Genomic DNA, 16,362 nt, shown 5'->3' with positions numbered 1-16,362 from the left:
TACAAAGTCTTCCTATATCAACGCCTGTCTTCGCCAGCTAATAACCAGCAAAACTTCTAAAAACCTCTCTCTAGAGTCAGTGCAATTCTTTCTAACATTCCCTGCAACCTTCCCCATCCCCTTGGAAGTCTTTACATGTAGCGGTAACCTCTTGGAGTTGCCTGAAGTTCTAACACACATACTGTATCAAGCAAACGAGGCTATGTAGTGGTCATGCAACAGGGACTAGATGACCAGAGTTGTGCCATTTCTTCTTAAACTTTTACTTTAAGGTGATTTGGTTGAAGAAGAAAAAATAATAATTAGAATAATAACAAAAATTGTATATATACATATACACATATATATATGTGATTTTATTGTTGTGTCTCTGGACATCTGGTCCCTCGACCCTGTATAAACATTGATATTCAGTGGATTGATATCAAAGATGAACATGTGTATTACCGTACAGTTTATGTTTGTATTCTGTGTGGGTTTTATTTTCCATTGCAAATTGAATGATGGATAAATTGTTATTAAATACAATGGTTTGACATCAGTGTCGGCACAAATAACATTGCTGCTAGAGTTGGAGCCTTACTAACCTGACTGGCGGTGAAACTGCTGTAACATTATTGCTTGTGTGGTGCTCTTAACATCTTCATCGCCACTGACCTTTTAAGCAGGCTTCAATTGAACATTCGCAATGTTTAAGCCTGGTGTTTTTAAGTCTTTGACTGGTTTGAATAAAATTTTGCTGTCTGGAATTGCATTGAAATGGTTGTCCTGACATTCAAACAATTTTGATGTGATATACCGTAACTAACAAGCTGTATGACAATTGATTTCAAGCTCTGTGTGTGTGTGTGTGTGTGTGTGTGTGTGTGTGTGTGTGTGTGTGTGTGTGTGTGTGTGTGTGTGTGTGTGTGTGTGTGTGCGTGCGTGTGTGTGTGTGTTGTCAAGATGTTTTTGTAGCTTGTTTTTTAGGCTGACGGGTTATATACAAGAAAAAAAATTTTTTTTGCCAATGCAACGGAGGTTATACGGCGTTGTCCATCCCTCAGGGTTCGAACCCATGACCTCACAGCAAACATGGGCAGGCAGTTAGCCTGGCAGTTAGCTCTGTGACTCGCCACCGTATCTGTATGAGGTGTAGGGAGGGAGGTTTGCTAGCATTCTATGCCGAGCACTGTGAGATTCTATCGGTGACATGGTAACACTTTATAATACTGACTCCTTATTAAGCATTAGCTATGTATTTGTTAAGCATTATTCAAACCTTAGATAACCCTTCGTAAAACATTTGTTAACCATTATCTATTTATTATTTCCCATTACTTAATCATTAACATACAGTGTTGCTGGTTTTTGATACTGATATATGTGTGAGAGAGTTGGGGAAGGATTGGCAAATGATGAATGGTTTCTATATCATTTGCCAATTCTTCCCAGACTCTCTCACATACGTGTATAAGTATCAAAAACTATTAATAGTGAATGTTAATGATTAAGTCATGGGAAACAATAAAGAGATAATGGTTAACAAATGTTTTACAAAGGGCTATCTAAGGTTTGAATAATGCATAACTAAAGCTTAACAAGAAGTCGCTATTATAAAGTGTTACCAGTGACACTCAACCCACTCATTCCCATCTGAGTCATGGCTCCAGTGTAACCATACGACAGACTGCAGATAGCAAAAGCATTAAACAACACTCCCACTGTACTGAACAGACCTAAACAGGCAAAAGATTTGAATCAATCAACAATCAACTGAAACCTGTGTGTAGAAAAATGCTGACACCAAACCACGTCATAAGTCATCTTTACATATTGTTAGCTGAAGTTCAATTTCTCGCCTTTGACGCCAAAAATCACATTTGCTACTTGAGTGGGTAGCTGCCCAATCACAGTAGGCTATATACATGCATTTTGGATGACATTGAGTGAGAGTCAGGAAGTTGAATACTTCTGTAAAATGCTTTTAACGACTACAAATTAAGCGTTTCAACTTCAGGTGTTCTGACCATTCATGTACAACTTACAAAATCCCAGAATCAGGACTTGACATATGACACCAGGAAAACATACTTACATGTGGACATTAAAGGGACAAAGCAAAAATATTATATACTTACCGGTATATATATTTTAAAAATATTATGCAAATGAGGAATTTCACCCGCCTTGGCCAATCAAGTCAAGAACATTAATGTTTTAATCGATTTGATTCTACCTGTTGACTATTCAGCTGTCAGAATGGAACACTGAATTTCGCCTCTCTTCACTCTTCCACCTTTATGTCTCCCTGACACTTACACTCCACCCGTCAAAAGTGCCAGTCCAAAGGTATACAGTTCTACAGTTCTATAATAAGTACACCAATTAAATTAATTGAAAAAAATCATCACAATAGCTTTTTACATGTTGGCCAATATACGTTTTAGATTTGCTAATCAAAAACAAATTTCATTGAACATACCGGGCAGAATCTAATCTAAAACTGATAGCAGCTCATTAGTTGGAAGTATTGGTCACTGTTGCTTTGATTTGGTTAGAGTTTGGATTCATTGTTTAGCCCTACTCCTATGATGTATATTTTATAAGGTCTGCACATATGTATCGCATCTATTTTTCATTATTTATTTAAGGAACTTCATTTGGAAACCTGTTCCGCCCAATGGTGCTGGAGGCATACTCTTCTCCCATTGTCCGGCCAAGTGTGCCTGCGTGCACCTGTCAGATTTTGTTGTTTGCGGCCATAACATTTGCAAAGGTGGACAGATTTTCACCAAACTTTTTGTTATACTATACAATTGATAGATGAACATCCTATGGGTTGAAGTAAGTGGTTAATAGCTACTGTATCGCAGGAAATGAAACAGCCATTTGGTTATGGACTGTTCCACCAGGTACCAATGCATCACATCTTGTAATTAGAAGCACTCAGAGAGCGCAGACCTCCGCCAAGGAAGCTGCTTGATAGAACATTTGGCTATGTTACACCCTAAGCCTTTCTGCCTTCTTTTTGTGGAGTTCCCTCAATTCAATTTCTGGTCACTAGGGGCGTCTAGATTTATAGACCAGCAATGGTGAAGAATCTTTAAAAAGGTCCTGGTTCCGGTCCCTGCTCCGGATCACCACCAGAATTTATTCACTTGTTCCTTGGGTCATTGCTAACAACTCCACAAACTTTCAGCCAAATCTGCTCGCAAGCTTTTGGGTTATCCTGCTGACAGACAGAGTAGGCTGAGGTAATAATTTCTAAAAACTTTAAACAATATACTGCTGTCCGCAGGATACCCTGGACCAAAAGGTGAAGCTGGAATCCCTGGAGCTCCAGCGAGAGGGGGCAGAAAAGGTGGACCAGGTATCCCAGGTTCTGATGGGACACCTGGATCGAGAGGCTTGCCTGGACCCCCTGGACCAGCTGTGTATGAAGGCCGTCCTGGAACACCAGGAGGAAAAGGCATGGCTTTTGTTTCGTAATACCTGACATGCTGGTTTGAGGAGATGCTGTACTCTGTCAAACAAAATCTTGTCCATTATTGTTACCCATGTTCATGTAAGGCATGGTTGTGATTGGTTAACTAAATCACAGTCACCTTCATTGTCAGATTTCTTCACATGTAGAAATACAAAAAAAAATACTTCTCACACTCACTGACGCATGCATAGCCAAAGACAGGGCAAAGCTCGAAGTACAAGTCAGCAATGATTGACAATTTGTTGTCCTCTTTCAGGTGAAAAAGGAGCTGCTGGATTGATCGGTTTCCCTGGAAGACCAGGAGCCGCAGGAACACCAGGGATCCCCGGTGGAAAAGGTCTTCCTGGCTACTCCGGAACTGACGGGTCACCTGGAGGCCCTGGAGCCCCTGGATTCAAGGGTAGGGCCTCTGTACAGTAGTACAGTGAAATTAACGCTGCTCTGTCCTTGCTGCTGGTCAACTGTCAAACTCTATAGATTTGTGATGGATTGTTGTCTGACAATGAATTACAATATAAAAACTATATACTGTTTGAAGACTATAAAGGCATCATATTTTGACTTTTGCATTTTATTATTGGAAATTACTGTGTAGACGCCCTGTCATCTATGTGTGAGTTCTTGCCAACATACTTTTTACACCCATATAAAATGCATTTTGCAATGCTATGTCATGTACAAAAATGTCAATTTCCCAAAATGTTCCAAAAAATACGTAATTTTGCAACAAAGCTTGTCATATATTCAGCTTCCTGAGCCAGACTTGGTGTCTCTAATAATCCTAGTCATGTTGATTTCAGGAGACAGAGGGTTACCTGGATTGCCAGGACAAGCCTCTATCCCGCTGCCAGTTGGAAGGCTTGAGGCTGGTGAGCCAGGTGTCAGTGGATCCCCTGGACTTCCAGGATTTCCCGGCCCTAGAGGTGATTGCACCTGCAACTAAATGCACAGACACACGAACAGCCATGGATGTATTCTTTAGCATGTGACAACCTATCAGAATCTACTATTATCTAGTGTCAAGATTTATGGCAATATTTTACAGAAGAACCAAGCGACAGATTACCTGAATGCTGCTTAGCAATAAAATTTGTTAGGGTTGCTAAAGCTACTCAAGACCAAATTCTTCAGTCGTATGTATGGAAAAACGATTGATAACAATCCAAGATTATGCAATTGAATTGTTTTGTTGAGTTATTCTTTATATATATAAAAGACTAAAAACTTAAACTACTATCAAATGTCAACAGGTGACAAAGGTTTCCCTGGAACACCCGGCCGTCAGGGTCTGCCTGGTCTACCTGGTTTTGCCGAGCAAGCTAAAGGTCTTCCAGGACAGCCTGGCATTCCTGGTCGCCCTGGATCTCCTGGTTTTCCTGGGGGTAAAGGTTCTCCTGGCATCAATGGTTTTCCAGGAACATCTGGCCCACGGGTAAGCACAGCCTAGAAATTAGCTCAGCTCATCTTGGACACTGTTTTCAATTGTGATTGATATATTAGAACTAACGGAAAACTTACCGTTTGAATAAAAAATGTAAACAAGATTGCTGGACTTAATATAGCATGTATGATATGATTGTCTGTGAAGGGTGACGACGGGCTTCCTGGTTTACCTGGCGCTAACGGAGAACCTGGAATACCGGGTGGCAAAGGTGAGTGTGCTAACACAGCCATGACAAATGTTGTCATCCAAAATAGTGTGTGTATACCCTAACCCTACATACTTTTGCCTTGACGTCATGCTGTCTCACAATATCCAGTGTTACTGCTGTATTTCTCCCATGCACTACTGAAAATGACTGTTAACAATGAAATTGTCAGTGTGAACACAGTGATAAGTGTAATGCAGATATTGGTCCTTTCAATTTTATATAATATAGTATAACATAGTATTGCTTAGGTGAGACCCACTTGGTAATGGCCTATACTTATATCTCGAAGGTGAGAGAGGCGAGTCCTATGGCTACCCTGGGCCCTCCGGACCCAAGGGTGCAGCTGGAGACCCTGGATATCCTGGTAAGTCTCCACAACAACTGTTTCCAGTTCTGTTCTTGGCTGTTCAAATCCAGCATTGATGAACTGCTCATATCTGAATAGCATCCTTAAAATGCAGAATGATACTGAATCTAAACAAAACTAGCAGCAACTGAACTAAAGCCAGGCATTAGCTAAAGCCAGTGAAATTGCCTTGTGCTGACAGACTGTTATGCCCTTGTGTGATCAGGTGGGCCAGGTGGGCCGGGTCCAGTAGGAGACGCTGGAGCCCCTGGAGGATCCTCATACGGTGGACAGAAGGGCGCTCCAGGAGAACCAGGAAGACCAGGCCTGATGGGTGAGTTGAGAAGATAAGAGATCAGAGTCCTTATGTTGTCCCTAACCGTGTTTCCCATAACATAGACCATTCGGTGGTGCAGCACCACAGAATGAAAACCAAGCACCACAAATTGATCAGCAGCTGCACATGCATGTCAATGGGACTGCACGCCTAACTCTTGCACTGGACCCATCTTTGAGACTTCAAGTAGGATTCTTTGCCAAACACAAAGTCATGTAAGGTTATGGTAGGCTAATGATGTATCGATTTCTTGACCATTTCTTCCTCAGGAACCCCTGGATTCCCTGGTGCCAAAGGTCTGCCAGGATACCCTGGTGGTCAGGGACTGCCTGGAGGACCCGGCTTGCCAGGAGCACCAGGAACATCAGCAGAAAAAGGTTCTTATTTATTTTTTTCATTCATCCCCACTTTTTCATGTGGAAGGACTGATCGGTGGGTGGGTGGATTGATAAATGGATGTCATAGTGTAGATTAAAAGCTGAAAAATCGAAGATCATTTTAAGTTATAATTTTATTTTAGCCATTGGTCATGTTGTGAACGGCCCTTTACCCATTCTTTCTGCAGGTTTACCAGGTGCACCAGGTTTGGATGGACTGAATGGACTTCCGGGAGCAAAGGGAATCCCTGGAGTGCCAGGTCAGTCAGTTTCTGTTCTGCTTTAGATTTTAATCGGAATTTCAAGGAGATGTAAGGCAGTTTTAACCCATGGACCTTTCTCCCATAATGGCAGGTGGAGCTCTCCCTGGTAGACCTGGTACACCTGGTGCTAACGGCCTGAAAGGAGAGAGGGGATCATCTGCTCCTGGTGGTCCAGGACTTCCCGGTGCTAAAGGAGAAAGAGGCAATTCAGGTAAGGTGTTGCCATAAATGTGTTCTACTTCTTAGCCACAACATTGGAGTACTTAGATAACTAGTATTTACCTTGGTAACATTTTAATATCAGTAGCAGTAGTGTGTGTTTAACCATTATTACGCTCACCATTCAGTGAGCAGAAATAAATCAATAAATCGCCAAAAAGTCAATTTGCATACTGTTCCTCTACAGCAGGGGTGGGGAACTTTTTCCATTTGAGGGGCCACGTCAAATTTTGTTAAGTCCTCCAAGGGCCGTACTATGAACACAAAGCAGGATCTAGACCCTTTCATCACTAGATCCCTTGAAAACATAGCTTTATTTTATTGCAAATGTAATTTGTAAGATTGTTTCATAAAACCTGTCATATTTTATGTGAAACTGCATAACATTAAAATTATATCAGGGGCCTCACAGGCAGTGGAAGGCCCCCTGGCCATCGGTTCCCTACCCATTCTCTACAGTCATACCCCTTTGTGTTGTATTGTATTGTACAGGTGGGCCTGGAGCGTCAGGTCTCCCCGGTCTCCCTGGCCCTCGTGGTGCAACTGGCATCTCAGACGTCCCTGGACCTCTGGGAGACCCCGGCCTACCAGGACTGGACGGAGCACCTGGTGAGATCATAGTGTTTCTCATGTACTGTTTTCAGGCCGACCAGAACGGTGCCCGTGCCTGCACCAGTTACATTCAGCTCTAAAGTGATTACCTGCGAACCACCCATGTTCATACCGGGCTCTGAACATTTCTGCACGTGTTACCTGGATAAACCTGCTGACGTCCAAGTTGTTGAAAAAAACACATATTCTTTGGTTCACCAACGCTAACATCTGTGACATGAAAACGCCGGCCAATTGGCGATTAGGTGCAGGAAAGGGCACCGGCATGGTTCTCAGTTGGCCCTCAAGTGTGTCTATCATAGTGTTTCTCAACAGGGGCTCTACAGCCCCCTAGGGAGCACTAGAGAGGCCTTGGGGGTCGTTGACACGGAGACAGAATGATGAAGCACCTGCATTACAATAGACGTAGCCCAATGTTATAAACTACTCATGAATATAAAATGAATTTTCAAGATCCTACAGACAGAGTTATGAACTCTATATTTAAGACACCCGTCTCATGACTCTCTGGTCATTAATGACCATGAGCGTGTTCCATTCTCCACACTCTGCACTGTGTACTGTGATACAGTGCACTTTCCACCCTCAACTTAACGTCTAAATTTGAGGGTGAAGTGCAGGTCCAATTCACGTTCTGTCTGATACACTTCACGGAAATGACGGTTGTCGCGTGTCATCAGAGTTTACCAACCACCAATATACAATTCATCACGGAAGACACTGTTCCTTATGTTGACAATTTTTAAAAGTTACCCCTTTCTCTTATACACATGGCTATTGTCTTTTGAATCAAAGCTATGCTGTCATCACAGAGATTCGGCAGTTTGACCAATCTGACACTCAACCAGAGAGGAAACTACGTAACAAACATGGCGGCCGTTGAGTGCGAAAAGTGTACATAACTGCACACTTCAAAAAATGGCCGGTTTGAGGCTGTTATCCGGGTAGTTTACAGTACACTTCACCGCCGCGATTAGAAATGGAACCGCCCTGCGTACCCAAACACAGTGCGGGAAGGGCGGAAAGTACGAAGATTGGAACAGCCTCCATGACTGTTCGAATTAATGACCATGACTGTTCCATCAAACTGAATGCTAACTCATTGATGACATGTTTTTGTACAGGTGTACTCACCAGCAAGGGTAATGTGGAATCATAAGAAATACCGTATTACTCATGTTCCACAGAGTTTGCAGCATACTGTAATCTCCTCTTTAATAAAATGTCATTAAAACATAAATAAATCTACAGTTACTTTCCAGCCTATTAACTTAAGTCTAGCATAGCTGAGTTGTGGACATCCAACACTCAAGAGCATGATGAATTCAATGTAATGTCTTAAATATTAACCTACCTGCAACTGTGTGTCACCCAGGACCTCGCGGTCTTCTCGGTGCCCCCGGCCCACCGGGCCCAGGCTCCATTCAGGGAGAGAGCGGAGACCCTGGACTTCCCGGTCTTCCAGGTGGACCCGGACCCAAAGGCGAGCCCGGCTACTTTGGGGGACCCGGATTACCCGGAAGCCCTGGATTCAAAGGTTTGCTATATGAATCTTGCTGAATGTGACAAGTGTCAGTCCCAATATGTAAAGCCCTATGGATTATAAGATTTGTTTTATTTCTCACGATGGTACACAGGAGAGAGAGGAGAGAGCGGGTACAAAGGACTGCCAGGACCACCCGGTTTCCCTGGAGACACAGGATATCCAGGACAGAAGGGTGACAGAGGGACACCTGGTATGGAGGAGTTTGTGTTCTCTTTATATTCGCTTGTACTGTGTTGTCGTTGTATAGTATTTGTTTCTTCATTTTATGTTTTGTGCCCAGTCTTGCCAGTGTTGGCAACAGGGCTGTAGAAAAAAAAGGGGGGGGGGTTAAGTGAGTCACCAGGGCCCCAGAAGTAGGATTTGTTCTTTTTTTCTGGGTTTCTTGCTGCTGTGTTTTTACGTAATAGATACGGGCGGAGGGATGTCCTTTGAAGCTGGGTCCATCCATGGGGCCCAGAATTTGGTGCTACGCCCTTGTTTGGCACTGCTGTGCCTTCTCACAAACTGTTCACCACATCTGTCCCAAACTACCATCACTGAGTCATTTTGAAATGCATGAATGAATTCTCTCTCTCTCTCTCTCTCTCTCTCTCTCTCTCTCTCTCTCTCTCTCTCTCTCTCTCTCTCTCTCTCTCTCTCTCTCTCTCTCTCTCTCTCTAGGTCCAAGTGGTTACAAGGGCCGTCCAGGAATAGTCCTGCCGGCACCAGACTTCCCGCGTGTCTTCGGATCAGCTGGTTTTCCAGGCTCTAATGGAGCCTCTGGCCTCAGTGGACTTTCAGGGCAGCCTGGTCTTCCTGGCCGTCAAGGTCAGTGTCCAAACACCTCTGCTGTTGGTGTACTTACTGTCACAATAATAAACTGGCCAAACTACATAGTTGTTTTATATTACACAATGCTAGATTCGTTAAGCCCTAAATGCAGAGCCTCTAAGCTTGTTGTTACCTAATTGGCAATAACGGATCGCCGGCCATCCCATCTGCATTAAGAGGCTGCAACACCTGTGTTAAATACTCTCTTGAGAATTTCAGTCCGGTGAATTTCACAGATAACACTGTGTTTGTATATTTGTTCCACGCAGGTCAGAAGGGTAAACCCGGGACTGCTGGAAGACTTGGTCCCGCAGGTTTGGAAGGTCCCCCAGGTCCTCTCGGAGATCCCGGCTCACCTGGTTTCCAAGGACCCACCGGAGAACCTGGTGAGTGATGCCAATGAGAAGTCAAGAAATCTCTTGCATTGAGATTTAAGACCAATGGGAGATGAAAGTGGAAGTTCCATTGCCGTTGTGGCAGCACGCAGTGCACACAACAAAATTGCATTTATGCCTCACCCATGCAAGGGGGGCAGATCAACAGGTGCCCCAATGGTATTGGTTACGGTCCCTGGAGCAGTGTGGGGATAGGTGGCTTGCTCAGGGTTACTTCAGCCATGGAGGGTGGAAGGGATTGGTAAGGGTGGGAATTGAACTTGCAACCCTGAGTCCAACGCCCTAACAATTAACGCACGGCTGCCCCTTCCTTCCTTGCCTGTCTTCGTAGGTCCGTCTGGTAAATCTGGCCTGCCTGGTCCTCCTGGCTACGCAGCCCGCAGCAGCAGCATCGGCTACACCCTGGTGAAGCACAGCCAGTCCAACCAGGTGCCCATGTGCCCCCAGGGCATGGTCAGGCTCTGGGAAGGCTACAGTCTGCTGTACGTCGAGGGACAGGAAAAGGCTCACAACCAAGACCTGGGTGAGTTATGAGTTCTCAGCTCAGTTTAGTTGTATTTGCTCATCCCACGAGGGGCGATGTGGTTGCTGCACACATGATCACACATTCAGTATCACACCCTAAAACAGTACATTGGTAACCTGGTTCTCACACGCTGGAACATTGTCAATCGCTTAGCTCTGGAAAGGCGCGGGTGTGCTCAAAACAACTCGAACTTGATTGGAAAATTCACATGGCTTTTTTTGAATCAGTACTACTTCAACCTCTGACTTTTACATACCCTGCCCTGTGATCCTGCCCCGCGATTCTGATTGGACAGGCTATGAAATATCTGATTCTGTTCGGGCTCGTCTAAGATTTCCAGACCCTCGTGTGAGCTCACGAAGTAAAACGAAGATGCACGAAGCACGAAGGGTCTGCGTGAGAGCCAGGCTAGCAAATTGGGACTATAGCCTGACTTCCTGCATCACTGTCTTGCATTGAATGTCTATATTTGTTGATTAAAACTCCTTCTCTTGCTCCTCCATTCAGGTCTACCTGGTTCCTGCCTCCCGCGCTTCAACACGATCCCGTTCCTGTACTGCACACCCAATGAGCTCTGCTACTACGCCAGCAGGAACGACAAGTCGTATTGGCTGTCGACCACGGCACCCATTCCCATGATGCCCGTTGGCCAAGAGCAGATTCCTCAGTACATCAGCCGCTGCTCCGTTTGTGAAGCCCCGTCTCTGGCCGTGGCCGTCCACAGCCAGGACCTCAGCATACCCGAGTGCCCTTACGGATGGAGGAGCCTATGGATTGGTTACTCATTCTTAATGGTGAGACTAAGAGCTGCCTAAGCCAGAACATGTTGTCTAGCATATCTACATCAATTATGATTTAGCCTATTTCTTAAAGGTACACTGTGCAGGAAATCTACAAAAAGGGTACTGCAACTATGCTAATCATTGAAACTGGGCTGCCTATTGCCAAGTTTGATCTTTACATTAAAGTTTACTAAGTAATAAACAAATATTTTCTAGTATGGTCCATGTACAGTCATTTTTGCAGCTGAAAATGGCTATTTTTGGACATTCAAAATGGCGGACCATGGCCCTTTTCATGTATGAAAAATGCAATTTTTCCAGTCATAATGAATACTTGGAATTTGATGATGGTGGTAAGTATTCATCAAAAAGGTAACATTAGTGAATGGGCAGCATGAATTCTGGAAATAACTAAAAATCTAACACTGTCCCTTTAAGTAGTTACATTTCCCAAATTTATACTGCCTTTTCACAATTCACTGCCAAATGTGAACTGTGAAAAGGCAGTATGAATTCGGGAAACGTAACTACTTACCAAATTTCATATCATACCTTTAAGAAATAGGCTAAATCATAATTGATGTAGATGGCAGATGCCAAAGCGACTTACAATTGAGGACATAATCATTCGTAATCAATTCTGAAAGGCATTGTGATGCGGGGCAGGACAATTCAATAATCAATTCAGCAAATGCCATAATTGATGCAACTTATTTTTTCAAGTTTAAATTACCTCCGTGGGCATTTCCGGAGCAAATGAACTTTAGATTAAATTAAAGCACTTCAAAGCATGGAAAACTTCAGGACTGATACACACAACAGCCAATAAAATGTTGTTCAATACCTGACTGCTTGTATTGATTCATGACGGATGAAAAATTTGCCTTGCTTTCAGTAGAAATGTAATGCATCGTAATGGATCGTAGAATTGGGCTGAATTGAATCGTAAGGGCAGTCCCAATGCACACCACTATGCATGGTTATCTGTTTGAAATCCTAATGGTTACTTGTCTTTTTCTTTCTATTTTGTGTTTGTGTATGTTCAGCACACTGCGGCCGGGGCAGAGGGCGGTGGCCAGTCTCTGGTGTCGCCGGGCTCCTGTCTGGAGGACTTCCGGGCCACACCGTTCATCGAGTGCAATGGCGCCCGGGGCACCTGCCACTTCTTCGCCAACAAGTACAGCTTCTGGCTGACCACCGTGGAGCACAACAACCAGTTCATCAGCGGCCCTCCACAGGACACTCTCAAGGGCGAACAGATGCGCACACGCGTCAGCCGATGCCAAGTGTGCACCAAGAATTTGTAGCAATGCTGCATGGAGGAACGACTGAGGAAAAAAAAGAAGAGAGAAGAGCTACCCAGAAGAGAAAAAAGGGTGGCCCTGGAGAGCAAGAACATATTGAAAACAAAACTTATTGACTGATAACAATATCCCCATATGTCCCGGTATGTAACATGTTGTGGTCTTAGGGCTGTGAGTTGAATTTGGGAGGTGATGGGGGACATTTCAGTGCTCTCACACGGAGAGAGTTGTGAGGGGACTGGGGAACAGATTTTTTTTGTGTGACTGCTCTACACTAGATTTTTTTATCAACAGTGGTGCTAATTGTACAATGTCTTCTTTGTTTTCATTTTTCTCGTTATTGTCTGATATTCACGGCTACCTCGGCGAGTGCACCAAAATCCCTTGGATAGCACTGAACTGCCAATAGACATGTATTAGTTACACTACGGCCATAGAGCAAACAAAATATACATCCGTTAAACTGGAGCATTTTTACACGTTTGGATTCATTATGTAAGCTTCAATAACTGGGAGTGGTGCTTCTGTAAACCTAATTCTTGAAAAAAAGAAAATTGAGTCACAAGAAAAGTCAAAAGCACTTTGTAGTTTTAACGTGAAAATGATAGTGCCCTGTGATCACCTGAGTACTAGACGGCTAACAAATAACCCAGATATCGATCTCTTTAATGTATTGCACTGATGAGAATGTTTTATTGAGTTGATATCAACCTGGCCTTACGGCACTATTTAATGTGACCAAATCAGGAACAGGTGAGTACACCACACTAGACAGCATTTTATATCTCTATTCCACATCAAATGTAAATGTTTTTTCATGTAGTTTGCTAAATTTAACCTACATGTTTGTTACGCTGAAATGAGCCTCCTTTCACTGACTGGAAAGAGAGATGGGGTTTGTGGAATAGTATACCTCGTTTTAAAATGAGAATTTTTTTTTAAAAGGACACCACTATCATATAGTCAATAACTTTCTTTCATCTTCATACTTAAGATGGCCAAATGTATTGCCTTTTTAGAACTATCTTCTTACTTGACATAACACATCAAACTCAGAGACTGAAGAGCTGTCAGAAGAGAATTAATATATTGACATGTAGTGTCCCGATGTAATCTGAAAAAGAAGATGAGGCATTTTTCAATCGTTAGAATTACATCTGTATAGCTTAGTAATGGGCTGGTGCACGCCATCACGTCAGGCTCTCATCTTCGTCACCTCTGTGTCAGTGCAAAGCGTCTCATATGGATGATGTGTAACCACTATGCCGCTAAAAGTCTCTCGCTGGTAGCCACGAGTACACCTTTTCCATTTCTTTCCATGCGTCTCATTTTGTATGTACACAGTTATATTGTAAAGTAGTTCATATCACTGAACCTCTTGCTTGAGAGTTCAAAGCGTAAAGAAAACAACGTGGGGTATGCTGTACATTTTTAGGTGAAAAAGCCTTATAGTTTTTGTTTTATAAAATTACAAGCTATGTTTATTCTTTTGTTAATAAAAAAGTACACATGCAAATATTTTACAATAACACAAACGACTCATTTAATGTTGCTAATTCAGAGTTACTGCTATGCATCATTTGACACTTTTGGCTCTGACATGATAGATCAACACATTTTACATCTCATTAGCTTTGCAACAGAGATGTTACTATTCCTATTTGACATGGATAAATGATTTGTTGGGGGCCACTAAAAATTGGTCTGGTTCAAAATGTAATTTCTGTGTTCATTATGAAATAAAGTATTATGAAAAAAAATCCTATATTTATGGTGGCTTGAAAGAGGCTCTCATTTTAATCTTCCACATTCCTGAAGTAAATAGTGAATTTATTGCAGTAAATAATGTGTCCAAATTTCCTCATCCCTGCTTCTTTTGCCGAATAACATGAGGATGATTCAAGTTAATTTATTTATATAGTAGCCCCATAATGCACACTGTTCCATCAGTGCAACACCGTAATAGTCATTGGAAAGTTTACTATAGTTCCTTGTGCATAACATGCAAGGACGATTCAAGTGAAGTTATTTACATTTTAAATCGCCTCGACAGAGATATGCAGAGATACGTGTATGTTTGAGAATACACCTTTGCTCTTTCCAAAGCCTCTCCAATGATCTTCTGGGCTGACAGTGCGATTCACAGGGGATTCCAATATCAGCTATGGCAACATGTTTCCAATCCAGCAGATGTCTCCAAAAGACACATTCACTTGGTGTTTGATCAGTTATTTAGCTGAGTGTGTTCACCATAGAGGTAGAAAATAACACTAGAGAGGACACAGCAATTTGTGACAGCACTGGGAAATGGCAGATGGAGCTTCCCAACTTCAGTAGGTAGTGTAGGTACCTTCAGGCAATGCAAGTCTATGGAGAACACGCCCACCCCTGTCAAAAAATTGACTAAAACTGTGTGAATATGAAGTAACACATTAATCAAAGACCAGATTTGAAATGTCAGGCTAAATATCTACTTAAATCATGAGTCGATAAAATACATTTAAAAATCAAATAATATCTTTTATGAACATAGTTAGCAACACACTTCAACTATTGTCCTTGTATAGTGTGTTGGTGGACATTTTCACATGATTAAGCCATTTTTGACAGAGGTGTGCCTCGTTCTCCGTTAATTTCCATTTCTCTGATCTACCTACAGATAATGGCCGCTACAGATTGCCGTAAAAAGGGGGGCGGGGTCACCTCTAGTGTTATTTTCTACCTCTATGGTGTTCACCTTTACATACCGCCTGTGAGTGTACTACAAAAAGAACCAGCTGCTCTTTCTGGTCCCATTAAAGGACCAGTTCAGTCAATTTCAATATGCTGTTGTATTGCTCACGCTACCCTTGACTTGTCAGTACCCGGTGATGCCACATTTTTCGGCTCAGCCCTTTCCGAGATATGAGCTATTCTAATCGGGGCAGCGTTTGTTTACATTTAAACTTTTTTTTTTAACATAGGCCTCCTCCAAATATTTTCCCAAAAGGTACCGCTGTTTGCTAGTTGTCTGCTGATGTTGTATAACCTTTTGGATGTTTTTGGGAATAAAAAAAAAAAACTGCCCCCATTACAATGACCAGGATCTCGGAAAAGGCTGAAGAAGAAGAAAAAAAAAATCTCAGGTAGGCCTACTGACAAGTCCAGGGTAGTGTGAGCATTACAACTGCATGTTGAAATTGGCTGAAGTGGTCCTTTAAGCTTTTATGGTGTCCGCCCTATTTTTGATCACACCCGGTCCTCTAGACGTCTCCTCAAGTGATTACATCTAGTCACAAGTCTAACTTGTCAGGGCTCATAAGCAAACCATACTGAGACCACGTCAATACAGGTCTCAGTACGGCTCTGGGTCTCAGTACGGTTCCCTTCCAAGGGGACTGGGTAGGCCTACACGGAACGTTCACATATGCACAGAGTCACAGGTCTGACTTTGCTTTGCTTAAAATGGCTTAACACCCTAAGAGTCTAACCCCTAGTTTGATGTGGTGTAGAGGAATGTTGGATCTGTAATCAGCAGAAGACAGTTACTGCATGAAATCAAATGAGAATCAACTGGGAAGAAGGAAGGCATACTACGTAGGCTACATCTAGTAATAAATATGAGCCGCTACATCGCTATTACCTTTCAAAATGATATGTTGCTATGTTGTTAGGCTGAGTTTATCCACCACCTGTCTCAGAGGCTTGTTGTGGTTCATGAAAGGGTCCTGTGTAAAAAAGCAAA

The 16,362-nt window shown here is 42.9% G+C and overlaps 1 protein-coding gene across 3 annotated transcripts in view; it reads left to right on the top strand.

The window, feature by feature from the left end:
• The window catches only part of col4a6 (collagen, type IV, alpha 6), a 109,446-nt gene extending 95,877 nt beyond the window's left edge, over window positions 1–13,569 (top strand). For all 3 annotated transcript variants that reach the window (XM_063187444.1, XM_063187443.1, XM_063187445.1), the window contains 18 exons: window positions 3,281–3,451; window positions 3,726–3,869; window positions 4,270–4,392; window positions 4,720–4,901; window positions 5,058–5,121; window positions 5,411–5,485; window positions 5,694–5,801; window positions 6,074–6,181; window positions 6,370–6,441; window positions 6,536–6,655; window positions 7,156–7,272; window positions 8,651–8,812; window positions 8,913–9,011; window positions 9,482–9,628; window positions 9,901–10,017; window positions 10,358–10,549; window positions 11,060–11,346; window positions 12,381–13,569. In XM_063187444.1, coding sequence (XP_063043514.1) covers window positions 3,281–3,451; window positions 3,726–3,869; window positions 4,270–4,392; window positions 4,720–4,901; window positions 5,058–5,121; window positions 5,411–5,485; window positions 5,694–5,801; window positions 6,074–6,181; window positions 6,370–6,441; window positions 6,536–6,655; window positions 7,156–7,272; window positions 8,651–8,812; window positions 8,913–9,011; window positions 9,482–9,628; window positions 9,901–10,017; window positions 10,358–10,549; window positions 11,060–11,346; window positions 12,381–12,641 — 2,549 coding nt within the window. In that variant the 3' untranslated portion in view covers window positions 12,642–13,569. The remainder of the gene's footprint in view (window positions 1–3,280; window positions 3,452–3,725; window positions 3,870–4,269; window positions 4,393–4,719; window positions 4,902–5,057; window positions 5,122–5,410; window positions 5,486–5,693; window positions 5,802–6,073; window positions 6,182–6,369; window positions 6,442–6,535; window positions 6,656–7,155; window positions 7,273–8,650; window positions 8,813–8,912; window positions 9,012–9,481; window positions 9,629–9,900; window positions 10,018–10,357; window positions 10,550–11,059; window positions 11,347–12,380) is intronic.
• The last annotated feature ends 2,793 nt before the right edge of the window (window positions 13,570–16,362 follow it).

This window comes from Engraulis encrasicolus, chromosome 21 (assembly GCF_034702125.1).
Source record: "Engraulis encrasicolus isolate BLACKSEA-1 chromosome 21, IST_EnEncr_1.0, whole genome shotgun sequence".
In the NCBI taxonomy this organism is placed as follows: Eukaryota; Metazoa; Chordata; class Actinopteri; order Clupeiformes; family Engraulidae; genus Engraulis; species Engraulis encrasicolus.
This window is presented reverse-complemented; position numbering and strand designations above follow the sequence as displayed.